The 27,882-nt window shown below is 45.7% G+C and overlaps 1 protein-coding gene across 1 annotated transcript in view; it reads right to left on the bottom strand.

Moving 5' to 3' along the window:
* The window catches only part of ZC3H4 (zinc finger CCCH-type containing 4), a 123,614-nt gene that overhangs the window by 58,386 nt on the left and 37,346 nt on the right, over positions 1 to 27,882 (bottom strand). Inside the window, exons 5-6 of the mRNA XM_069207583.1 lie at positions 27,103 to 27,254; positions 1,407 to 1,500 (exon numbers count right to left, since the gene is read on the bottom strand). Coding sequence (XP_069063684.1) covers positions 1,407 to 1,500; positions 27,103 to 27,254 — 246 coding nt within the window. The remainder of the gene's footprint in view (positions 1 to 1,406; positions 1,501 to 27,102; positions 27,255 to 27,882) is intronic.

Here is a 27,882-nt window from a genome sequence, read left to right as displayed (position 1 = left end):
AACAACCTGACAGTCCAGGGGCGGAGGTCAGACAAGAACAACTGTATCACATCAACATTTTTAACATTAGTGTCCATGCTTTGTGCACTGAAAAATAACCTTTGTCTTTGAAATATGTCAAAAAAGAAGCAGACTTGAGTGAAATCAAATGATGTAGTATCACCTTGTGTAGAATCACCTGATGGTCTCCAGGACATATGCCCAATGAATTACTAAAATCCATGGCAACAGCTTCAAGTAGTCTCTGAAAATATTAATCTGACAAAAGCAATATGCCTCCAGCGATGAGGACATACTGTATCTCATTTACAAGACAATGCTGTCTGCTTGAAAAAAGACCTATTGTAAGTTTACCAATAACTTATTTAGGGCTTACAGAAAGACCATTGCTAGGCACTGACTGGCTTTATTGTCACTCTCTTTTGCTTGCTTCTTATTTAATGGCTTTCCTTTTCCCTCTTGTTCCATATTATATTTGCCCCTCCCCTGGAGCATAACCTCTTTTACATCCTTTGGAATGACTGCTGCCCCTGTTCACTGCTCATTTTATGTAACTATTTTCTTTTTACTTGCTTAAACACTTCATGGGTGCACGTTTTCCTGCTCGATCCCTTGTGTCGTTCTACTCCACAATGCCAAAGAGGCACCCCCACCCTCCCTCGTTTCTTTTGTACTTGTGTGCTTCTCCCCTGGTATTACTCAACTTTATGTGGTATGTTTCCCACCCACTCCCCATGTTCCCTCTAAATGCTCCTCCATTGCCCCACCATATTTTTTAAATAGTTTATTTTTATAAGAGGGTGGGGAACCAGACCACAAATAGCTACCAGCCCCTCCGCCTTCGCAAAAAAAAAAAAAAAAAACTTTTTTTTAAATTTACCAATTCATTGCGGATCACTCAATTAAAAAAATTGTGCCAATGTCATTTTGTGGGCCCACATTTACGTCATTCTGCATGTGCATGCTTACAAAATGATGTAGCTGCTGCTGTACAGCATTGCCAAAGGTTATTTGCAGAGCCAATATGTCCCAAAGGTGATATTTATTGTCTATGCCATCACTAGTTTATTTTGTGGTGTTTTGTAGATGTTCCCTGGGATAAAATAAGAATTGTTTAAGTAGCAGGTTTTGCTTTTTGATAATACGGATTACCACATGATGGAAAAAGAACATAATATAACCTTGTGGAAGAGCCAACAGTTTAAAGGAGGCGAGTAGGCTGCATAACAAAGGTCAATATGTCAAATGATGATATCGTTCATTGCTTTTACCACAGTCAAAGCAAATTCCAGGAAGAACCCAATTTTTAAGAACTGACGGGTTGCAAAATATTATACATATTCTGAAACCCAGAAACAACAGAAATCATATTCCAGAAAAAAACTATCTGTTGTTACATTAATTACCTCGACCTCTACCATCCTTTGATTTTCGGTACTGGTTCAATTCCTTGGAATAATCATCATACTCCTCATCTCCCATGGCTTCATTATCACAGTACTAAAAATGTAACAATGGAAGACAGGTCATTATTCAAAACACTCTAAGATGGGTCAGATCAAGATTTAAACTTCACATTTCGGCTTAACAGAACGTGCTTATGCAAAAGCTTCTTGACTGGCATTGACGATTACAATGTACAGAGAAACCTCCAATCTCCCTTCCTGAAAATGTTTTACAAGAAATCTTTTTCAACATAACTTTTCTTCCCAGAGCTTGCATAACTTGATCTGCACCTGTACTTCACCAATATAAAATCAATGTAATTGCCATTACTATCCACAATACGTCTTCCATTCAAATGGTCTCCATTAAAATGGAAAGCACAGGCCACCTTTCCTTAACCTGTGGTCCAGGGACCCATGGGGGACCGCGATGCCTACTCAGGGGTCCGTAACTACTTAGAAAATTAAATAATACTAACAGATAATAAGGTGTATATTAATAAAGGTCGAAATGTAAATAAACAAATTAAAACGTTCTGTAAATGTTAAAGAATTTGGAGGCAAAAAATTGAGTTGGTATCCCCAGATTGATTTGTGAGAGAAGTGCAACAGTATCTGAAAGAATACAGTAAGGACTATGGGTGGAATCAAATAAATTCAGAAAAGCCCTAACCTTCCCATTTAAATTATTTTTAATACATGTCTCTGCATTAAATAAAATATTTAGTCACTTGTGTACTTGTTTGATGAATGTTTGTTTTGTGGATTGTTTTGTGGTTCAAATCATCAACATTACTTAGCCTGTGGCCTCCCACTTCCAGTAATGACTCAGTGGGGTCCCCGAATTAAAAAATGATTCAGTGGGGGGTCTTCATATTCCAGTAATGATTAACCTCTTAAGTGCGGGCGTCGGCCACCCTCCCTGGTGCGGGTCACGACCAGTGGCCGACACCAGGAAGGGCATTAATAAATCCTCGGGTGCGTCGCACCCGAGGATTTATTTATTTATTTTTTTTACTCCCCCCGGGAGACACGGAAGCTACTGTGTCTCCCCCCCGCCCCCCACCCACCCCTTTGTGACGTCAGCGCGCCGCGAGGCGTGCGGACGTTGCAAAGGTGTTTTCCCCATGAAAGCAGGAAGCAGCCTTGCGGCCGCTTCCTGCTTTCATGGGGAAAACGGCCTTTTACACGTTCGGGAAGGCCTCGTAAGAAAGGGGAGAGTCTCCCCTTTCTTACGAGGCCTTCCTGAAAGTGTTTCCTGGCCCCCGGTCGCAGCTGTGCTGCGATCGGGGGCCAGGAAACACTTTCAGGTTTCCTGGCTCCCCCGATCGCAGCACAGCTGCGATCGGGGGGGTCAGGAAACATTTTGAAAAGGCCTCGTAAGAAAGGGGAGAGTCTCCCCTTTCTTACGAGGCCTTCTGAAACGGTTTCCTGGCCCCCGATCGCAGCACAGCTGCGATCGGGGGCCAGGAAACCCCACTAGACACCAGGGATTTCACTTTTGGGGGGCGGCCCCCACCGGCATAATTTTTTTTTTATAAAAAAAAAAGGTAGGTGCCCCCTGGGGGGGGGGGGAGCGCGATCGCGCCCCCCCCCCCCCCCCCCAGGGGATTTTTTTTTTTTTTAAAAAATGAAATGACAGGGGGTCGCCCGTGGGCAGGGTGACCCCCTGTGGGGGCATTTTTTTTTTTTGATGTTGTAGGGTTTTCCTGGGGGCCATTTTGGCCCCCAAGGAAACCATACAACAACTAAAAAAAAATATATGTATATATCTACAGGGAGTGCAGAATTATTAGGCAAATTAGTATTTTGACCACATCATCCTCTTTATGCATGTTGTCTTACTCCAAGCTGTATAGGCTCGAAAGCCTACTACCAATTAAGCATATTAGGTGATGTGCATCTCTGTAATGAGAAGGGGTGTGGTCTAATGACATCAACACCATATATCAGGTGTGCATAATTATTAGGCAACTTCCTTTCCTTTGGCAAAATGGGTCAAAAGAAGGACTTGACAGGCTCAGAAAAGTCAAAAATAGTGAGATATCTTGCAGAGGGATGCAGCACTCTTAAAATTGCAAAGCTTCTGAAGCGTGATCATCGAACAATCAAGCGTTTCATTCAAAATAGTCAACAGGGTCGCAAGAAGCGTGTGGAAAAACCAAGGCGCAAAATAACTGCCCATGAACTGAGAAAAGTCAAGCGTGCAGCTGCCACAATGCCACTTGCCACCAGTTTGGCCATATTTCAGAGCTGCAACATCACTGGAGTGCCCAAAAGCACAAGGTGTGCAATACTCAGAGACATGGCCAAGGTAAGAAAGGCTGAAAGACGACCACCACTGAACAAGACACACAAGCTGAAACGTCAAGACTGGGCCAAGAAATATCTCAAGACTGATTTTTCTAAGGTTTTATGGACTGATGAAATGAGAGTGAGTCTTGATGGGCCAGATGGATGGGCCCGTGGCTGGATTGGTAAAGGGCAGAGAGCTCCAGTCCGACTCAGACGCCAGCGAGGTGGAGTACTGGTTTGGGCTGGTATCATCAAAGATGAGCTTGTGGGGCCTTTTCGGGTTGAGGATGGAGTCAAGCTCAACTCCCAGTCCTACTGCCAGTTCCTGGAAGACACCTTCTTCAAGCAGTGGTACAGGAAGAAGTCTGCATCCTTCAAGAAAAACATGATTTTCATGCAGGACAATGCTCCATCACACGCGTCCAAGTACTCCACAGCGTGGCTGGCAAGAAAGGGTATAAAAGAAGGAAATCTAATGACATGGCCTCCTTGTTCACCTGATCTGAACCCCATTGAGAACCTGTGGTCCATCATCAAATGTGAGATTTACAAGGAGGGAAAACAGTACACCTCTCTGAACAGTGTCTGGGAAGCTGTGGTTGCTGCTGCACGCAATGTTGATGGTGAACAGATCAAAACACTGACAGAATCCATGGATGGCAGGCTTTTGAGTGTCCTTGCAAAGAAAGGTGGCTATATTGGTCACTGATTTGTTTTTGTTTTGTTTTTGAATGTCAGAAATGTATATTTGTGAATGTTGAGATGTTATATTGGTTTCACTGGTAATAATAAATAATTGAAATGGGTATATATTTGTTTTTTGTTAAGTTGCCTAATAATTATGCACAGTAATAGTCACCTGCACACACAGATATCCCCCTAACATAGCTAAAACTAAAAACAATCTACAAACTACTTCCAAAAATATTCAGCTTTGATATTAATGAGTTTTTTGGGTTCATTGAGAACATGGTTGTTGTTCAATAATAAAATTAATCCTCAAAAATACAACTTGCCTAATAATTCTGCACTCCCTGTATATATATATATCTATGTAGATAGATATATCTAGGTACATGGATATATCTATAGATATATCTATGTAGATATATATATATATATATATATATATATATAGGTAGATCTGTATCAAAGAGATTTATAAAGCGCGCTACTCATCTGTGAGGGTCTCAAGGCGCTGGGGGGAGGGACGGGGGGAGGGAAAGGGGCTAGGAGGTTCACTGTTCGAAAAGCCAGGTTTTGAGGCCCTTCCTGAAAAGAAGTAGGTTTTGGGTCTTGCGAATGTGGGTTGTGAGTGCGTTCCATGTTTTGGGTGCAATGTAGGAGAAGGATCTGCCCCCGGTGGTGGTGTGTTTGATGCGGGGGACAGAGGCGAGAGAGAGGTCAGCTGAGCGGACGTTTCGTGTGGGGGTGTGGAAGGTGACTCTCGTTGAGGTAGGCAGGGCCTGTGTTGTGGAGTGATTTGTGTGCGAGGATGAGGATCTTGAAGGTGATCCTTTTGTCAATGGGGAGCCAGTGGAGGGATTTGAGGTGTGGAGAGATGTGTTCGTGTCGGCGGAGGTCGAGGATGAGTCGTGCTGCTGAGTTCAGGATGCGTGTAGTTTGCACTTGAGTTTTAGAGTGGTGCCGGCGTAGAGGGCGTTTCTGTAATCAAGCCTGCTGCTGATGAGTGCGTGAGTGACAGTTTTTCTGGTCTCTGTGGGGATCCATTTGAATGTTTTTCAGTATACGGAGTTTGTTGAAGCATGAGGAGGTAAGAGCGTTGATTTGTTGGGTCATAGAGAGGGAGGAGTCTAGGATGATGCTGAGGTAGCGTGCGTAGTTGGCGGGGGTGGGTGCAGGGCCTAGCGTGGTGGGCCACCATGGGGGGTCCCAGGTTTTTTTGGTGAGGGCCAAAGAGGATTATTTCGGTTTTGCTTGAGTTGAGTTTCAGGTGGTTGGCTGTCATATATAGATCACTTTTGTCAATATGTGTGTGGTTTCCCTGGGGGGAAAAGGGTCCGACTTGTCTAGTGGCAGTTTTAGTGCCATAAAGAAGCGCAGAAGGTTTATATGCCTACTGCAAAGAGCACATCTGTATTTTATGTAAATAGCTGAGTACATTAGTAAAGTCTATGGAGAGATGAAGGGCACTTTTGCTGGGTGGTAATGAGGGAATCCGAGGAGGAGGGAGTGGGAGCACCAATAATGATTGTTGGACTGGGCGCAGGAGGTGCTAAAGACTGTGACGAATGGTATGTGACAAGGTGTTTTTTGAGTGTCTTGAAAGTACGTGCTGATTGAGGGAAGAAGCGCAGGTAAGGTGGCCTCTACTGTTGCACGTATCTCACACACACCATCGATTTTGTGACTGTCTACGTAGGCTAGTGTTTATGAGCAACAGTTTAGCCAATAGCAGAGATGGCATCTTGATGGATGACTGCTGCCTGCACTCGGGTTATAGAGGACCGCTCTGACATAGGATCAGAGACTGAGACATCAGATACTGAGACAGCATCTGAGGGATAGGACAATGGCGCAGACTCTGGGAGTGATTTTTCAGTCAGAGGAGTCCCATTCGAAAACTCCTCTTCCAGTACATTATGAGGGAGGTGATGAGGACAGTCCTGCTGTCCCTTCGCAAGCTGTTCGTGCAACTGGGTAATAGTGGGTTAGGCCAACCCAGAGAGCAGGTGAATGCGGCGGCAAGCAGAGAGAGAGTGCTCTCTTGGGAGCTCACCAATTTAGTTCAGCCCCAAATTCCACCACCCAAATCATATTGTGGAGACATCAAAATTGTCTATGGCAAAACAAACTGGTTTTGAAAGGCAGGCACCTGTGTTTTTGGTCCTGGATTCGGCAGCCATATAGAGAAACACACTAAACCCAAACATTTCTGGAAACTAGACATTCGGGGGAGTCCACGGAGGTGTGACTTGTGTGGATTCCCCAAATTTTTCTTACCCAGAATACCCTGCAAAGCTGAAATGTTGAAAAAAAAACTATTTTTCTCGCATTTCTGTCACACAAACTACAGGAATATGCTGGGATCCACAACATTCCTACCACCCAGTGACTCCTCAACTGTCCTGATAAAAACACTAGCCCACTTGAGTGCCTACACCTAGTGCCTGTGTCAGGAATGGATCACCCCAGGGTCAACAGCTGCTTCACGTAAGGATCAACATTGACCGTTGTGTGATCTATTCCTGTCGCAGGCACCAGGCCTAGCCACACAAGTGAGGTATCATATTTATCGGGAGACTTGGGGGAACGCTGGGTGGAAGGAAATTTGTGGCTCCTCTCAGATTCCAGAACTTTCTGTCACCGAAATGTGAGGAAAACGTGGTATTTTAGCCACATTTTGAGGTTTGCAAAGGATTCTGGGTAACAGAACCCGGTCCGAGCCCCACAAGTCACCTCATCTTGGATTCCCCTGGGTTTCTAGTTTTCAAAAATGTGCTGGTTTGCTACGTTTCCCCAGGTGCCGGCTGAGCTTGAGGCCAAAATCCACAGGTAGGCACTGTTTTCTATGAAAAAATGTGATGTGTCCACGTTCTGTTTTGGGGCATTTCCTGTCGCGGGCGCTAGGCCTACCCACACAAGTGAGGTATCATTTTTATCGGGAGACTTAGGGGAACGCCGGGTGGAAGGAAATTTGTGGCTCCTCTCAGATTCCAGAACTTTCTGTCACCGAAATGTGAGGAAAACTTGTTTTTTTAGCCACTTTTTGAGGTTTGCAAAGGATTCTGGGTAACAGAACCTGGTCCGAGCCCCGCAAGTCACCCCTCCTTGGATTCCCCTAGGTCTCTAGTTTTCAGAAATGCACAGATTTGGTAGGTTTCCCTAGGTGCCGGCTGAGCTAGAGGCCAAAATCTACAGGTAGGCACTTCTCAAAAAACACCTCTGTTTTCTTCCAAAAATTTGGATGTGTCCACGTTGCGCTTTGGGGCGTTTCCTGTCGCGGGCGCTAGGCCTACCCACACAAGTGAGGTATCATTTTTATCGGGAGACTTGGGGGAACGCCGGGTGGAAGGAAATTTGTGGCTCCTCTCAGATTCCAGAACGTTCTGTCACCGAAATGTGAGGAAAACGTGTTTTTTTAGCCACTTTTTGAGGTTTGCAAAGGATTCTGGGTAACAGAACCTGGTCCGAGCCCCGCAAGTCACCCCTCCTTGGATTCCCCTAGGTCTCTAGTTTTCAGAAATGCACAGGTTTGGTAGGTTTCCCTATGTGCCGGCTGAGCTAGAGGCCAAAATCTACAGGTAGGCACTTCTCAAAAAACACCTCTGTTTTCTTCCAAAAATTTGGATGTGTCCACGTTGCGCTTTGAGGCGTTTCCTGTCGCGGGCGCTAGGCCTACCTACACAAGTGAGGTATCATTTTTATCGGGAGACTTGGGGGAACGCCGGGTGGAAGTAAATTTGTGGGTCCTCTCAGATTCCAGAACTTTCTGTCACCGAAATGTGAAGAAAACTTGTTTTTTTAGCCACTTTTTGAGGTTTGCAAAGGATTCTGGGTAACAGAACCTGGTCCGAGCCCCGCGAGTCACCCCTCCTTGGATTGCCCTAGGTCTCTAGTTTTCAGAAATGCACAGGTTTGGTAGGTTTCCCTAGGTGCCGGCTGAGCTAGAGGCCAAAATCTACAGGTAGGCACTTCTCAAAAAACACCTCTGTTTTCTTCCAAAAATTTGGATGTGTCCACGTTGCGCTTTGGGGCGTTTCCTGTCGCGGGCGCTAGGCCTACCCACACAAGTGAGGTATCATTTTTATCGGGAGACTTGGGGGAACGCTGGGTGGAAGAAAATTTGTGGCTCCTCTCAGATTCCAGAACTTTCTGTCACCGAAATGTGAGGAAAACGTGTTTTTTTAGCCACTTTTTGAGGTTTGCAAAGGATTCTGGGTAACAGAACCTGGTCCGAGCCCCGCGAGTCACCCCTCCTTGGATTGCCCTAGGTCTCTAGTTTTCAGAAATGCACAGGTTTGGTAGGTTTCCCTATGTGCCGGCTGAGCTAGAGGCCAAAATCTACAAGTAGGCACTTCTCAAAAAACACCTCTGTTTTCTTCCAAAAATTTGGATGTGTCCACGTTGCGCTTTGAGGCGTTTCCTGTCGCGGGCGCTAGGCCTACCTACACAAGTGAGGTATCATTTTTATCGGGAGACTTGGGGGAACGCCGGGTGGAAGAAAATTTGTGGCTCCTCTCAGATTCCAGAACTTTCTGTCACCGAAATGTGAAGAAAACTTGTTTTTTTAGCCACTTTTTGAGGTTTGCAAAGGATTCTGGGTAACAGAACCTGGTCCGAGCCCCGCGAGTCACCCCTCCTTGGATTGCCCTAGGTCTCTAGTTTTCAGAAATGCACAGGTTTGGTAGGTTTCCCTAGGTGCCGGCTGAGCTAGAGGCCAAAATCTACAGGTAGGCACTTCTCAAAAAACACCTCTGTTTTCTTCCAAAAATTTGGATGTGTCCACGTTGCGCTTTGGGGCGTTTCCTGTCGCGGGCGCTAGGCCTACCCACACAAGTGAGGTATCATTTTTATCGGGAGACTTGGGGGAACGCCGAGTGGAAGGAAATTAGTGGCTCCTCTCAGATTCCAGAACTTTCTGACACCGAAATGTGAGGAAAACTTGTTTTTTTAGCCACTTTTTGAGGTTTGCAAAGGATTCTGGGTAACAGAACCTGGTCCGAGCCCCGCGAGTCACCCCTCCTTGGATTCCCCTAGGTCTCTAGTTTTCAGAAATGCACAGGTTTGGTAGGTTTCCCTATGTGCCGGCTGAGCTAGAGGCCAAAATCTACAGGTAGGCACTTTGGAAAAAACAGCTGTGTTTTCTATAAAAAACATAGGATGTGTCCATGTTGTGTTTTGGGGCATTTCCTGTTGCGGGCACTAGGCCTACCCACACAAGTGAGGTATCATTTTTATCGGGAGACTTGGGGGAACACAGAATAGCAAAACAAGTGTTATTGCCCCTTATCTTTCTCTACATTTTTTCCTTCCAAATATAAGAGAGTGTGTGAAAAAGACGTCTATTTGAGAAATGCCCTGCAATTCACATGCTAGTATGGGCACCTCGGAATTCAGCGATGTGCAAATAACCACTGCTCCTCAAAACCTTATCTTGATCCCATTTTGGAAATGCAAAGGTTTTCTTGATACCTCTTTTTCACTCTTCATATTTCAGCAAATGAATTGCTGTATACCCAGTATAGAATGAAAACCAACTGCAGGGTGCAGCTCATTTATTGGCTCTGGGTACCTAGGGTTCTTGATGAACCTACAAGCCCTTTATATCCCCGCAACCAGAAGAGTCCAGCAGACAAAACGGTATATTGCTTTCAGAAATCTGACATCGCAGGAAAAAGTTACAGAGTAAAACATAAAGAAAAATGGCTGTTGTTTTCAGCTCAATTTCAATATTTTTTTATTTCAGCTGTTACTTTCTGTAGGAAAACCTTGTAGGATCTACACAAATGACCCCTTGCTGAATTCAGAATTTTGTCTAGTTTTCAGAAATATTTAGCATTCCGGGATCCAGCATTGGTTTCACACCCATTCCTGTCACTAACTGGAAGGAGGCTGAAAGCACCAAACATAGTAGAAATGGGGTATGTCCCAGTAAAATGCCAATTTTGTGTTGAAAAATTTGGTTTCCTGATTCAAGTCTGCCCGTTCCTGAAAGGTGGGAAGATAGTGATTTCAGCACCAGAAACCCTTTGTTGATGGCATTTTCAGGGAAAAACCCACAAGCCTTCTTCGGCAGCCCTTTTTTCCCATTTTTTTGGAAAAAACTAAATTTTCACTGTATTTTGGCTATTTTCTTGGTCTCCTCCAGGGGAAACCACCAACTCTGAGTACCATTAGAATCCCTAGGATGTTGGAAAAAAAGGACGCAAATTTGGCGTGGTTAGCTTATGTGGACAAAAAGTTATGAAGCCCTAAGCGCAAACTACCCCAAATAGCCAAAAAAGGGCTCAGCACTGGGGGGGGAAAGGCCCAGCAGCTAAGGGGTTAAGCAGAAGTCCACAGAAGTCAAAAGGTTAAGAACCACTGGCTTAGGTTTTTTTTTTGTTTTAACGAAAGCACATGTACGCAATTTGTTTCTTTGCAAAAATTGCCTAGTAATTTGTAATTTAACACTTTATCATTGAGTATTAGCTTTTTGCTTGACATCATAAACAAGTGTACATACAAAAAAGGCACTGTTGATTTGTCAAGTGCAATACGATCATTAACCATAAAGGACTGTCCTATCCATGTGCCACCTAAATATAAGGAGTTGGCAACCCTTGCTTAGAAACTATATGACGGAATGTATCTATTTGTGGTAAAGAAATGTGCATCATATTGAAATAAACATGTTTATGCCAACCATTCCACTTTTGAAAAGTATGTTATGTTTTATCTTGTGATGTTCGTTATAAGCCATAAAGCAGACGTCCCTTTCCAGCCACAATTAGTCTCGAGTCGGAGGCTGTTGGCTACATCTACATAACTAAGTGAGTTGGAGACAGCCTGTAAAACAAATCGACCACACATTTCCCTTGACACAACTGTGTATGTCTGTCATTATTCCGATAAAATGTATATTGATATCAGGTGCACTGTGAGTCCAAGATTCCAGTGTCTGTAATTTTAAATGGTGAAAAGTGAGAGAATGTTCCATTCCTACCTATATATACCAACTGAGGGACCATCGTGTTAATGTATTTCAGATAGTAAAATATTACATAAAGTGTACACACGAGTCTATTATGACTGCAAGTGAACTACAAAATAGCAATGTTTCACATTAGCTATGGTCATGCCATTTAGTAAAACTGGTCTGAACAGACATTGCCTTGCAAATTCTGTGCCTCTTACAGCCAGATATTGCTGTGAGGTCACCATTTATTTGGCTTTGTTGCTCACAGGAAATAGCAGCACTGGCAAAACCAGTAGGTTTCGCCTATGCAAGATCTTTCGGCTTTTTTCAATGTTTTTAGCGGGGACTACTGTGCAACGTGATGTAAAGTAAAAATAAAAAACATGGTATGGTGCAGTAGGCACTGACCGAATCAGGGCACGTTTTTTCCCGCTTTAAACCATGTTCCACAGTAGGCAAAACCTATTGGCTTTGCCGGTACTTGTTTTCTAAGGTAAAATACGCACTTGGACTGTCGGTCTTTGTACCAGTCTACAGATTCAGACGAACCAGCCTCCTATCAACAAACACATTATAAACCCACACAGAGAAGCAGATATTTAAATTCTTGCAATTGTGAGAAGATTAAGAATAATAAAAAGTGTGCTCCTTTTCAGTGCTTAATTTGTGCTTGTTGTTTCCGGTGCTGAGCACCGGCACTTATTTTTGAGGGCCAGGGCTTCCTCTTCTGCCTCAAGCATTTGCTGCGAGCAAAAGACACATATGGGAAAGACGGAGGAAGGAAAAAACGAAAAAGCATCACAAAGGAAGAAAGCAGAAAGCTGCAACAGTGAGCTGAAGGGGCAGGGAGTGGCTTTAAAAGGAGTGAAGAGGCCCGAGATGGCTTCGGGATTTCGCTACCTCAGTATTCTGTACTCGCACATTTAATTGCAGCAGCCGCGTGTTTAAGAGGAGGACTTTGGGTACCAGCACCTCTTTATTTACAAATTAAGCACTGCTCCTTTTATGCTCAACAATGCAGACCTGTATTCAGGAAGAAATGTCAGGTTGAAAGAGGCCTTATTTGAGATAAAGAGGGAGACATGAGCCACAGGATATGCATAGTTTAACATTCTGGTTATGTCTTGTCCTTTTCATGCCTGTACATAAATGGAGGCGTCCTGCTAGCAAGGGGGATTCTCTGCACCCATGTGATATTTGCACTTTTAGTCTTTTTTCATAGGTGCTCAGAGTACATTGCTTCCTTTGAGTTCTCGTTCGACAGCCCAATAAACAAGGCCGTTTGCACAGCAGTTTCACGAAGCCCCGGTTAGAAAGAAGTACAGAGCCTGCATTTGTTTGTTAATGCCCCTTCGAATTAATTTAACTGGACGTGCATGCTTTTGCCTTCAGCCTCAACAGCTTCACCTACAATGCTCCCTCTCGCAATTCAATTACTCGAATATCCTGTTCTTCTATATACACCTTTGATAACTTTACACCATATTGACCAGCGTGAACCTGACTTGAAGGGAGGGAAGGGGAGGGGGGGGGGGGGGGGTGAACAACCTTTAAAGGCCGAATTTTCAGTATGCCAAATTTAGTGAAGGTTGGTCAGAGGGGTCAAAAGGGGGAGGGCGCCTAAAATCCAGTGACATTTCATGGAAATCGGCATGGGTGAATTTCTCCATGTAGAACTCAAAAAAGCTGAAGGAAAATGCACCAGATTCTACAAGCAAGACCACCTTTGTATTATTCCTCGCCCCTTCTTGGTTTAGTAAAATTACTTTCAGCCATTTTAAAGTTTTCAAATAAAAAAATCTAGTACCAGTACACATGATCCTGTGACTTACAAGTCAGTACATTTTGGAAATAATGTATAATTCTTGGGGGCGTGGCTACGGGCGTCAAGATGGCAGTCGCACTCTAAGAGTGCTTTGGACCCCTCCATCATCCGCCTGAACACACTACCTTTCCTGGTCCTGTGCCCGTGTTCGATGGGCCACCGAGAGTTCCCCAGTGGCTGCTGTCCCCGGTGAGCCGTGAACCGGAGCGCCCAGGGGCTGCGCACCGTCTGAAAACGGAGCCGACTCGCGACGTGTGCGACTTCTGGAGCGGGAATCGCCCAGCGCTCAGTGCCGCGGCGTTAACTCCCGGCCTGGACGTCCCTGGGGAGGCATGCAGGGACTGCCGGCGCAGAGGGTTGGAACTTCACACCGATCGGGTGCAACCGGAGGTCTACGCGGCCGCCTGCTACTCACCTGGTGACCGCGGCTGAACCTGGAAGACTCCGGTGCCGGCCGGCCCAGTCCAGCTCGTTGCTCCTGGAAGTGCACCCCCCGGGGGGCTGGCTTTTTCCCCACAAGCGGGCCGTGTAGCGTCTAGGCTGTGCCCGGGGTGGAGGTGAGAAGGGGGGGGGGGGAGGGGGGCCTGCACGAGCTGGACCCCCGGCCACATAGCGGCCCGCGCGCTGGGGGCCGAAACGAAGACCGAGGAGGCACCCCGACTCGCAGAGTGTCAGAACTTGACTCCGGGGGGAGCCTGAGAGGGGGCACAGGAGCCGTTGGATTTGCCCCCCTCCCCTCCCCCGACTCCATCAAGACCGGGGTGTGAGTTGGGCCCTGTGGCTGGGACCAAGCCTGGGCAGGAACGAAGTGACTGGACCGGGGGGAGATAAGAGGTCTGGCCGGCCCGCTGTTGTGTGAGGCGGCGACCGGTCTGGACCAGCCCTGCGGCAACGATCTGTGGCGGCGAGGTCGCGGCGCTGTGTCAGACGGACCACCAGGGGCCTCGGGCCTCCGCCGCACGGCCTGGAAGTGCAGGAGCAGCTTTGTCCCGACAGGAGAAAAGGGAAGACGGTGGGACTAACCCTGGTTGCTGTGGTGGGCCCCGTCCCCAGGATCGCGGAGGGGCACCAGGACACCAGAATGTCATGGACGTCCGACGAATGGCAACCACTGAGCCAGGACGGCATTGGGGACACCCGGTAGGTGACCGTTGTTCCTGGGGAGCGAGCCTACCAAAAGAATATTCCCTGGTCTGCTGATCCGACGGGGGAGGTGTTCCCCCCCACTGGATAGATCTGGGGGCCCGCCGTGACTGGGGGGTGGCGGCCCTGTCTGCCCCTAGGCCCGTGGATCCAACGGGGAGCTTGACGTCCCACCCCGCGACTGCTGGCCTGCACCCTGACATCTTGGCTGGACCCCCGCTTCCAAGGGCTGTCTGGTGGACTCGGGGTTGCCTCTGTGGGGGTAAGTGGTAGGCCCTTGACGTGGCCGACCCCCATCCACATGATTGAACAACGCTTCAATTGCTGTCGCTCAGCCCCAGAGGAAATATGGGAAAAGATAGAGCCTCAAGACAGACGCAGCTGTCCCAACAGAGGATTGACCAATTTACCACACCAATGGTTCCTCGGAGCGGAGGCGACACCTCATCCAATGACCCTGCCCCAGACGGGGTCAATGCTATCCTTCAAGCAATCCAGACATCACAATGGGCGGTGGAAACCAAAACTGGAGAGGTGAGGGAAGATATGGGCCTCATGAGACAAGATCTTAGAAACGTGGCGGGCTGAATCACGGATGTGGAGGGCCGTGTCTCACAGACGGAGGACGACCTGGCCGACCTCAGAACTAAAGTGGCCCAACTACAAACTCGAACTGGTGAACTACACCGCCGGGCCGAAGATGCCGAAAACCGCTCCTGGCGCAACAATCTGCGCTTCATTTGGATTAAGTCCTGGATGCCGGAACACACTCTCTCGCCATGGTTTGCGATTGAACGTGCGCATAGGGCCCTGGCCCCCGCCGGGTGGGCCTCGGAGACCTATGATCGCACGCTTTTTCAACTTTAAAGACCGAGACGCCATCCTTAGAGAAGCTAGGCGCTCCCCCGACCTCCTTTGGGACAGCCACAAAATTTAGATTTTCCCGGACTACACTCGTGAGGTCCAGGCCAGGCGTCATTCATATGAACAAGTAAAGCAAAAGCTAAGAGCGATGCAGCTTTCCTACATGCTCCTCTTCCCCGCCCGCCTAAAAGTTATCCTGGCCGGCAAGGCGCATTTTTTTGAATCACCTGAGGAGGCGTGGGACTGGCTCACAGAGGAAGGTACTGGGAATCGAAGAGGTCCCATTGGCTCGTCTGGAGGGGCCCTAGAGGGAGGACCTGGTCTCCGAGTGGACGCACGAAGAGGTCGAAAACGTACGAGGTCCAGACGCGGGAGGCAAAGGAACATTATCGCTCCGGCGGAAGAAGACACTCAGCCTAAACTGAACTCCCCGGCGGTTGGGGGACGTGGGGACTCCTTGGGGACCCGGGCTCCGGTGGGGGAGACGGGAGAGGATCGCCTGAGCCAGTCCCCTGCACTTGGTTAATTTGGCCTTACAAACCTTGGACCCCAACACACTGGGGGGACCAACTACACTGGACACCGACCCGCACAGGCAGAACAGGACCGCTTACACGATAACATAATATTGCATGCTCCAACACCTTTTTAGGTTAGGATTTCGTTAGTTGACTGCAACTGATCCGACACGAAGGAGGGGTCCATCACTCCATTTAGTGACAGTCCATATGACTGTGACACCCTGGTTGGGTATTTGGGCGACAGATGCTTCCAGGGTAGAAGTATGGGGTGGGGGGAGGTTGGGGGGTACAAAGTTATCACTAGGGTTTAGTAAGGTTGTTTTGGTAAGTTTCCTTTGCTGCACCTACACCTGCCACAATGATCCTCCTCACTCAGAGCGTTCATCTCTGGATCCCCGAACGGGCTTCCGACATTTCACCACACAAACACTATGCACACAGTTCCCTCACTGACGCAGATTCTTTCATGGAATGTGAACGGTCTCCTGGACAAAATTAAGAGATCCGCAGTGTTCAACACCCTGCACAGATATGCCCCTTCAGTGGTCCTGCTACAAGAGACCCACTTACTTGGCACCAAATGCCCCATATTGGCACAGGGGGGCTTCAACAAGGTTTACCATGCAGGATTCTCAAGGGGCTCTAGGGGAGTAGCCATTCTATTCCACTGCTCACTACCCATAGTGGTTACCGCCACACAATCGGATCCACAAGGTAGGTTTGCAACAGTGACCGGTACGTTACACGGATCACTGTTTAATCTTGTGTGTGCTTATGCACCCCCAGCTGGCTTTGACACCTTTTTACTTACTCTCCGCCGGGTGCTGACAGGCGCGGAGATATTACCTTGCGGAGCCTCAGACCGCTCTCCAGTACGAATCCGGCTGGATGGCATTGACCCGACCCAGCGTGGCGCATGAATGCATGGTACTTACAGAATAACGATTATACCCTTGAGATAAGGGACCATCTTACCCAATATTTCGAGCAGAACTTAGAGTCCGATCTGGGCGGCGTGTAAAGCCACACTTGGAGGTTATGCCAAGCACTGTGTGCGTGCCCGTGAGCGTGCACGCGACTCGCGGGTGGCGGATCTTGAAGCCAAGGCATCAGACCTTGAGCGACTGGAGTCCTCCGCCGCATCAGCATCCGTCCTGAGACGCCTTACCATGGTTAGAGAGGAAATAAGACAATTGGTACTAGAATCCGCGAAGCATACCTGGAGAGCGTCAGCAGCTCACGTGTATGGTTGGGGAGACAAGAACGACAAACTCCTGCATTGGTTAGCCTCGCGCCCACTAGCCGACTGAATTATCCCAGAGGTTGTGGACGAGACGGGCTCACTCGGGAAGACTCCTATTGAAATCACTGAGAGTTTTGCCTCCTACTACGCACAATTATACGCGGAACGGCCCCGTCCCCCGACTGAAAGGGAGTCCCCCCTCTTGGACGACATTGTCCTTCCTAAGATCTCACAAGCGACCAGGGAGAACTTAGATGAAACCATAACACTGGCCGAAATTACAGCAGCAATATCCAGCCTGTCTTCATGCAAAACGCCCGCCCCGGACGGCTTCCCATCGGAACTTTACAACAGATGCGGGGACATTCTAGGTCCCCACCTGCTCAATATGTATGACGAAGCTGAGAAGACCGGCTGTTTCCCTTCTGGGATTGACCAAGCCACAATAGTGGTAATCCCGAAGACCCAACCACTGTCGCGTAATCGTACGCCGCATAGACCCACCTCCCTCCTGAACACCGAGATCAAAGTGCTATCAACCTTGCTCGCTACCAGGTTGAAGGAAGCGCTCCCTTCACTAGTGCACCCAGATCAATGTGGATTCATGCCGTCGCGCAGTACTAGACACTACATTAGGCGATTGAATGTCGCACTGGCACACCGCAACACTCTGACTCGGTTCCCTCTGGCCCTTCTCTTACTTGATTTTGAAAAAGCCTTCGATACCGTGGACTGGTCCTACTTGGAACAAGTCCTAAGAAATAACGGAATTGGACCCAAATTCCGTGGCCTTGTAAGGCTACTTTACTCCAATCCAACCGCACGTATTCAAGTAAACGGGGTAGCCTCCGAACCATTTCCCATCCGTCGTGGTACCCGGCAGGGATGTCCACTGTCCCCGCTGCTGTTTGCTCTTGCGATTGAACCATTGGCGAGGCTGTTGAGGGAGGACCCCCTGTTAGAGGGCTGGTCGTGGCCTGTGGGCCCAGAGGACCGGGTAGCACTGTACGCAGACGACGTCCTCATTTACCTTTCTAACCCGGCCGTGAGCGGCCCACGAACCTTGCAACTTCTAGACCTTTTATCTCAGGCCTCTGGTCTGACTTTAAACCCAGGCAAATCCCTGTTGGTCCCCTTACACCCCACTAGAGACTGTGTTGACTGGCAGCAAAGTATCCCGATCTGTCGCAATAGTTTTAAATACCTGGGTGTCCATATAACCTTGCTGCCCGAACTAACATGGGAATTAAACATTACCCCACTAATCAAGAAAACTAGAAAAGATCTCCAGCGCTGGCGGAGTCTGCCCCTCAATCTTTTGGGCAGAATAGCACTATATCAAATGATGATACTCCCGAGATTTTCATACGAACTACAGGACTTCCCACACCCAGTCCCCCGGAAGTGGTTCAAAGAAGTGGAGACGACAGCACGCCAATTTTTGTGGCACGCTCCCGCCCCAAATGATCCCTTGTTACATGTCAAAGAGATATCCACGACGGGGGGCTGGGAATGTCTAACATTTATTTTTATTATCTGGCCATGCACTTGCTGGTGGTCAATGATTGGCTGGCTGGAGGCTGGACAGACCCAGCGTACAGACTGGAACTCCAGGCAATGGGCTACAATGGGATCTTTAACGCACTATATGGGGGCTCGATCCGCAGACTATCCCAGAGGTGACTAGAGTGATTCTTACAGGGTGGCGAGCGGCCCAGAGGATATCGGGCTGGTGGACTCGCCTCATTCAGCAGACCCCTCTTTGGCAAGGGAAGTGGCTGGGGGAAGTCTCCTCATTGGAAGGTTTCCGGAAATGGGACAACATCGGGATATCCACCCTTCGGGGACATTTGGGGTGGGTAACATATGCGATCCTTTGAGGAGCTCCAGGGAATATACTCATTAAACAACACCCAATTCCACAAATACCTACAACTCAGACACGCTCTACTGGCACATGTGCGACCAGGGGACAACATTCCAGAACACAGCCCATTGGAAGCGAAGGTCCTGATGGGAAGCCTGGGTAAAGGGGGAATCTCCCAGATATACCGCTCTATCCTCAGTAATACCTCCCCCTCCCTTGAGGGACTCCGTCAAAAATGGGAGGGGTGGGTAGGCCCCATAGATGATGTAGATTGGAGGGAAGCATTAATGGGCCCTCGGTCAATGACCATAACCTCTCAATTTCAAATGCTACAAACCCTTTATCTACATGCAGCATACCTTATCCCCAAGAGGCTCTTCCAGGCAGGTCTCCGACCCACAGCCAACTGTCCCCGATGCTCGCATCCGGAAGCTGACTTCTTCCACATGGTCTGGACCTGCCCAACTATAGTGTCATATTGGAGGGCGATTGCGGGGGAAATCTCAGAGGTCTTAAACAGTAGTAGAAGTGTCCCCCGTATCGTTTTTACTAGGGGCCATGGGGGAGACAGGGCTGAATAGGGCAGATCGGACCTTTTTGGGAGTGCTGTGCCTGGTGGCGAAGAGAGATATCATGACAGAGTGGAAAGCTGAAAAAGCACCAGCCCTCGCCAAATGGAGGCGAGGTGTAGACTGGTGTGCACAATGCGAAAAACATGTATACGAAGCGAGGGGGTCCCCAAACAAGTACAATAGAGTGTGGGGGAAATGGGGGAGCATATTAGACACCTAACCTGTATGTGACAGTTGGATTAACCGAAAGACACCTCTTTCTTGACCGAGAACCCATGGAGGGGGAGGAAGTGTTGTTCGGAGACATAATTCCCCTGTGTTAAGGGAACCGTGCTTAAGCTATAGAAACATTAAGAACATCTTTTTCAGTCACTGCAGCACTGAGGGCTACTGATCCCGAACTATATGAGCACATATACTCAGTGTTTGCAGAACCCGCGGGGGGCAACGAGACGAATGATGTATTTAGGTTAATGGTGCCATGCTATTTACTTATGTTTGTATTTGTGTTTTCCCTTTTGGTTTTTCTCAAAATCAATAAAAAGTTCTTATAAAAAAAAAAAAAAAAAAAAAATGTATAATTCTTTGTGAACAATGGAAAGTGTTTATCGTGAGTGAGTCGGCACATTCATGTTTTACACTTTCCACCAATATCCACAAACTCCAATGGTTGTAAAAAAGTAACTTAAAAAAGTACTTGGAGGAGTGCACCGCCAGTTAAAAGGACACCGGCCGCAAACGGGAAGCTGTGCTAGATCCATGCTCCACGGCAGGGAGGAAGCAGGAGGTGTGACCAGTAAGAAGCAAGGAAACAAGTGTGGTGTGGAAGCCAACCAATAATAAGGCTTGGTGAGTAATGGGCAGGTTCTAAGTTCGTTTTAAGCTTTTTTTTCAATTTAACAAAATATTCTGCTGACAGCTCATGCGCACTGTTTCAGGCGAAACTTAAAAATGAGCTAGCCAATGTAGCTCCCTGACCAACATGTCAGCTATTTTGGAGACGTTAAAGTCACACAAAACCAATACTAAAAACTAAAGATCACGTAAGGGAAATTAAGTTGTATATTATGCACATGTTAATACATAGTAGTAAGATGCTGCACAGAATATAAATTTAACACACAAACTAATGTTCACAAAGTCTCACATTTGACTCCTGTGCTACAGATATAGAGAACTTCAAACATTTTCACTTTCACTCATCCCTCCAGATTAAATGGGGTTCTATTACTTACTCATTCTAACAGGTAACCACGTGTCAATCCAAAACCTTGAGCGGAAGTTACTCACCTCTACATTTCTTAGTAGCAGATCCAAGCTAAAAGCTTCTAGAAAAGAATACAAGTTAGCAATCCTAAAATCTACTGTTATCTATATCCAAAAGCAGATCACCTTGGCCTTAATTATAATTAGTGCGGTGCAGTATTCAACTCTGCACAATTATATGTTGGTTGGTGTTCCAGCACCTACATTTCCTGGGTGTAGGACCATGGAAATTCCAGCTTTTCAAATTGCTTTGGAAAAAGGGCTCCACTGCATTCCAGGCCTTTTTCCTAACAGCCTTGTGACCCTCAGACAAGGCGTGGGAAGGACCCATGTCATGCTTACTGTTGTCAGGCGACATCTTCATCTTCCCCCTCCCACCCTCTCATCCCAACTGCTCTGCACAGGAACCCTTGCAGTTATCTACTGTCAGTTGAAAGTAGGAGGTAAATGTCTGTGTTAAACTCCCTTAAATCAGGAATGCGAAATACCTATCAGGAAAACTAGTTATGCACATTTCCTGCCCCTGACCCTCTCCCCAGGGGTTTAACATTTATTGCAGGAATTCCGTAAGGTTTTTGGTAATTTTGTTCGCCAGGAATGTTTGCTTTGGTTGCTTTCAGGCCCCATGCCAGGGAACCTGCGAGCTCACAATTCAGATGTATCAACAAGAACATTTGTCCACCATGCAAAGCACCTACAGCACAATCTTCTAAAAATACAATGAATTCGGGACATTCTTCTCTCACATAATTACCACTATTAGAAACAAATGGCGACCGAAGAATCTTCATCAGAAGTCCTTCCACAAAAGCCGAAAACTCATTAGACTCCATTACTACAATCACTTCAGGGAGTTTACATATAATAAAGAAACCACAGACCACAAACTACTACCAGGATGCAATTCCAGCAAACATTCTCAAAACAATACTCACCTGATAGAACCATTATGATGCTGTTGATCAATGCTTCACTTTGCAGGGAATGCTTGTGAATCTGCTGAAAACTGTCAGATGACTCCTATCCTAATCAACATGAAATCAAACATTGTGTCTAAATAAGGGCTGGTATTCATCCTACCTTGGCTGTGGTAAACACTCAAATTTTGGCTCTCCCCAACTCAACTCCTGCATGAATGACAAACTAACTACCAGCTGACAATCATTATGTTTTCTGGTATGGTTTAAACACAGAAACGGATACTCTGAAAATGATTAATGACATCCATCACATTGTAGATGAAGGAGAATAATTTTACTAATTTTTGTTTTGGATCCGTTGGCAGCTTTGATCATCAAAGTCTTCTAGACATACTGAAACATAGAATGGGACTCAGGAAGCAAGTTCTAAATTGGTTTTGCACCTTCAACCCTAACACGATGATCAAGACTTGCAAACACATCTCAAATATTTCCCACATGTGGAGTTTCCTATGTATCTATACTCTCCTTCAACTCTGTTTAACTTATATCTAAAACCTTTAAGTAAACCCCTAATCGACTCAGGACTCACTCTTCACCAACAGGCAGATGATACATAAATTAGCCTAAAAAATGTCACTGATTCATGACTTCCTCGCCCTACAAGCCTGCCTCCAAAAACAACTGTTGCGCTGGCTGTCGCACCCAATTGACGTTGAACCCTTAAAAAATGAATACCTTCTCTTTAGTCCAAAAATCCACACTAAAAAAAGACCAGACAATTTTTGAGGAATTGAAGAAAGAAAGCCACCAACCTCTCTACAGTGGCATTACCAGAAGCAATATCATCAGGCACACTCACACTGATACCCCATAAAAAGCAAACTGGCTCAATCAGCAAACTTCTACCTTAATTCAATAAACAGAATAAACAACCCTTCTAACCTCTAGCCAACTAAAACAGCAGCCCACATGCCCTGATCATCTTCAATCAGGAAATAATATTCTGTCCATTATCCCACTCACCACTGATCCTACAAGAACTTCAGTGGTTTCCCCTAGAAACAAGGAACACACTACAATTTGGCTGCCTTGCCTTCAAAGCAGTACATCGAAACAATCTACTGTATTTAGCTGTCCAGCTCACCAACAAAACCTGCCCCATCATGACTTATTGCTCCCCAAGTCTCCAAAACCAAAACTCTCCAGGTAAGCAGCAGTCCTCCACTGGAAGAACAACGAATATCAGGGGCTGTTTCTCACTGATCAGCTTAGACCCCAAACTGCCCTCGTGTCGTTCAGAAGGAGAATAAAACACACCTTTTTAACATGCACCTAAATTAAGTACTTTGTGAACCTATCTTCCCACCCCAAACTGCGTGGTCAGTGCACGTAGCCTCTATAATCGCTTCTCTTCAGTTTCCCAATACCACGCTGAAGTTTCACCAATAGTTTTCAGTTATTGTATATAGTTTTACATGAAGAGCACTAAAACTTTTTTGATGCTGATATGCTATATAAAACTGTTAATTAAAATATATAAAACTATATACTTTTTTGTTACGATATGCAGCATGAAATCCAATAAACTTGTTCTTCAAAAATATGGCTTTCCCCTTTAGTTTATTCTTCCTTACTTTTTCCTATTAGATATTTGTATTACCTTGCACATGCAAAAAGGCTCCAGGTTGTGAACAATACATTCCAGAGCTTATATACATCTTTTAAAAACTATCTCATATATTTTAAATTTTGACATTTACTTAGAAAATGGCTACAGCAACCCAATAAAACATTGTGCTTCCTATCCCAACTTAAGAACACAGATGCCTATTCTCATACAGGGGATTTTACAATGTAGGATCTTTACGCAGGAGTTGGTCTCCAAAGCGTAGGCCCTTTAAAAAACACAAAATATCCGCAGGCCATGCAAATGCTGGGCAGATTACCGTAAAGTCGAACCTGTGACCTACACTCATTCAAGAATATGTTAATCAGTAGGTTTCAGTTCAGCACTGGACTGTTTTAGATATAAGAATAAACAGTGACAAAATGTATACAGTCTTCTTTATGGTGACTCCATTATGCATAGACTATAGGTACTCTGCCATCTGCCACTGGAAACGAGGGTAACTACTCTACTTAGTGGTGGGGCATGTAACTGCTTCTACACCGGTTTCCACATGTCTGAATGTTTAATAATGTGAGGAAAAGCTACATAACCATATGAAGGCACACACTGTAGATAGTTCTCCTAATTTAATAAGGAGACAATCATGTTTGTTTAAGCCTGTGTCTGAAGATTTTGCAGACGTTAATTGAGAATGAGGACATCCCACTTGCTAAAACTAATGAAGCCATTAAATAGTTAGTTTTATCTTACTCCTTAGACATGCATGCTAGGACAGGAGCCCCTAAAAAGTGTTTTTTATGCTACTACTTAGTTTTGACTCACTGCCATTTTCAGCCTGTAAGTAGATAACTCAATTGGGAGAAGAGAGAGAAAGTACTATCTGCCTCAATGAAGTAGTTCTCCTAAACAAACTGGGCATGGCTTTGAGATGAATTCTCAAGAGGTTAATGCTCACCTCATAGAATGTGTGCTGAACAGCACACACAGACTCCTGCATATTTTCTGACAGTTAATTGCCTGGAGAAAGTTTCTGAAGCTAGCTTAAATCCAGTAGTGTGTGCTTGAAAACAGGGTGATTGGTCTGACCCAAGACAAGGACAGAAATAATGAGATCCAGGATGCATTCTATCGAGCAATGATGGACGTAGCAAACAAAACGACCAAAGGCAGTGATTCCAATAGTTACATGAGAACACAGAAACCATGATCATGCACTGTTTCTCAGCCAAACGGGTAGAACACAGAAGGCAGAAAAATCATGCTGCCTAGGAGGAACTCAATGAGTACCCTGGGAATAATTGTGGGATGAATAATAAGCATCAACCTTACGGTTTTTGTGTCTATTCACTCCCAGCACTCCACCTCCCCACTAGAGTAACTGAGAATTACTAGCAGAACATGTTACCTCCATATTCAAGCACCTGGCAAAATACATTCTACACAAATTCAAAGGTGTACTGCGTCCACTGTCCTACTTTTTCAAGTCTCCACACTTTAATCAACAACCCAGACGGCTTCCCTCAAGACTCTTTCTGATGATTATGTCACATAACTCATGCATACCAGTGGTGATGCTGGCTTGCTGGATGAACTATACTAGTGACGTATTTAAGGGCATCCCCCTCAATATCCCTCACCCTCCATGCCACAGCTAATATCATTAGCATCTCTCAAATTCCACACATCTCAAGACCACATATCAAATCGAAGTTCTATTGCCATTTGCAATGACCACTGTCAATGCAAACAAAGTTACTGTAACCATGCTACTAAGCTATGCTTCCATCCTAACATGGTACATCAACCAACTGCCCCCTTACTGCAGAGCCTGAGAAACATCGAATTTTAAGGTACTACTCTGGACTAGACTTCTTACCATGTACAGAGATCTAAAATTGTCTCCCTTCTGCCTGTCCCTTCGGCTCCGTTCACCTCTGTTGACAGTGTTTCATGAAGCTTCACCAGTGGTCTGTTCCACCTAAATGCATACTGCAATCTTGACCTGGCAGTTCTACCGCTATATTGATTAGAAACAGATATTCATCAAGTTTGAAAATGCTTTAATGCGAGGACACCAGTGCCTGCAAGCAGTGGACCTTGGATGTTCCTCAATCACCTCAAGATCAACCCATCAAACAGAGATTCTCACATGTGGACCCTAAACAAAGTTCCAGTCATCTCTATCTGGTCTTAGGAACTCATACACCCACTAACTGCTGACAGAGAAGGAACTTGAGAGAAATCATCATCTCCAACCTCTCCTGTGAATTGATAGGGTAAAAGGTGCCTTCTATATCATGCAAACTTTACACATAATCAAGAAATCCTGTTTCATGGTGCAAGTCACTATAGCCTTAGGTCTTGTCAGGACTAGAAAATTCCATTGGGCTGTAGTTTGTCACACATTCAGAAAATCCAGAACCTCTACAGAAAACTCTTGTTTGTCACTGGCTGTCCGGTCCTCTGCACTGCCTACTGGGCCATCCATGGTGCCAGATCAATCTTTGTTCAAGTCAAATCTCACAAATGCTGACAAAGAACTATGGTGTGATCTACACTAATGATGACCTTACCTTCCTTGAAATAGTCCAGTACTGTGCTACTTTTTTCTTGTTTACTTAGATTCATCCTCTGCAACAATAAGGAACAGCTATGACCACCTTCAATTCCAAAGAGCAGGCAAGACCTGACTGTTCTCAAACATTTGATCTGCTCGGGAAGGCTGTGTCAAACCTGGGGTAGTTGGTACGGAAGACCATTATCCCAACCCACACATCTACTACACTCCAAGCATAAACACTACTATAAATGCTGTATATTTAATGAAGATGGTACTTATAAGAAAGCTCACTTCTACCAATCTACATATCTCAGTTACGCTTCAGGCAGCAGCACAGCTATAAGTTTGCCACAACACGACTGGGAAATAAAATTAGGGATGTGACGTGTAAATGAATAGTGAGGTTGATCCCAACTATTTTCTAGCAAACACAGCATGTGAAGCATTTATTGTGGTCATCTAGATACCCAATGGCCGTGCTGCAGTCTTCTTTGCATTGGTAAATAAATATTGGCTAAGTGTGACTTCTCTTTTGGCTTCAGCAATTCAAACCTAAGAGTATTGTTAGTGGCATGTTAAACAATTATTTCTTTGTATATCAGTCAGTAACTTTGCTTTTCCCATTATTTTGTTGTTTCAACTCATTACAGCCTCTTGGAATATAGTAGCAACTAGTCTCAGCTTTAGGTAACTCAACTATGTCCCACTAATAGTATTAAATGGGGCAAAACGTGCACTTTTAAAAAAAACAAAAAACAAATCATTTTTACTTTTGGCTTACAAAACCACTTTAAATGGGTAGATCCTAAGAGTGTAATACTGGTTTAATATTCTGCTCGAAACTAATGGAAAAAGGTGAGCATCACTTAAGAATCACAAGCCTCACCTGCACTATGTGCCTGAAAACAACAGATCAAAGTCCGTGAATAAAATGTGTGGCAGTTCAGACATCATAGAGAATATGTAATTTCAGATATATACTGTACAGTGACTGTGTTTACATACATATTTTCCACCCCAACGACTTCGTATTATGAAAGCTACAAGGTCTCAGACTGCTTAATTTCAGTTGTGCCCTTGTTAAGAAACTCAGTCCCCCACCGTAGAATCATTTATAAACTACACACTACTTATGATGTTCCCTTCAAAGTATTGTTTGAAAAACAAGAATGTGCAGCCTGAAAACTGTATGATAAATATGGCTGCTCATTTACCATTAAAATCAAGAATGTTTTCAACATAATTAAAACATTATAGCCATATAGCCCAATCACTTTAACAGTTTTTTCCAAACCCCTTGACTTACTTCCATTTCTTCATCGTACATTTCATCATCTTCCTCTGGATATTCTCCCACCATGGCACCTCGACCTCTCCCTCTTCCTCGGTAACCCCCTCTTCCTCTCATAGGACCCCTGTTTCCATGACCTCGGAAGCCTCTCCCTCGACTTCGTAGCCCTGTTGGAAATCGAATTACCAGTAGTTGAAGGTTCATGCTGTCCTTTATGTAGTCCTTCAAACACCGTGGACAATACTGTTCTTTAGTGGGAGGTGGTGTACATATTATGTTTTCTTCTACACAATAGGATCTTTCCTTTTTAGCCAGTGGGAAGCAAAGAAAAGGTGTTGAAAGCACCATTGAGGCTGAAATCTTGATACTGGATGGGGACCATGCAATTGTAACCAATGACAAGAGTATCAGTGAATTCTGGCTGGAAAAAAAACATAACTCCCGTATTACAGCACTATTTAAATGAGGTATTCGAGCCCTTCAAGTTCGGAAACACAGCATGGTCCAATTTAGTTAAAACAAAATGAAATGTATATGTTTGATACTTTCTAACACGAGAGGAGTGTGCTTTTATTCTGGCTAGTCACAAAGCTAGTTGTTAAACTAACCTTTTGAAGTTAAGGATTAAAGCAAAACAGTGCCTGTATTAATGCCTAATCCTATCTGCAAACGTTTTCTCTGGCCACTCCCTGGAGTTGAGGTCAGAAGAGAAAGTTCTGGCATCCTCTCCACCCTGATCCAAGCAGGGGCGTAGGACTGCCCTGCCATCAGCCACTAGAAAGGGGTTTAGATGTA

Source organism: Pleurodeles waltl, chromosome 9, assembly GCF_031143425.1.
Source record: "Pleurodeles waltl isolate 20211129_DDA chromosome 9, aPleWal1.hap1.20221129, whole genome shotgun sequence".
Lineage (NCBI taxonomy): Eukaryota > Metazoa > Chordata > Amphibia > Caudata > Salamandridae > Pleurodeles > Pleurodeles waltl.
The sequence above is the reverse complement of the archived record's forward strand: the minus strand, read 5'-3'. Positions and strand labels throughout refer to the sequence as shown.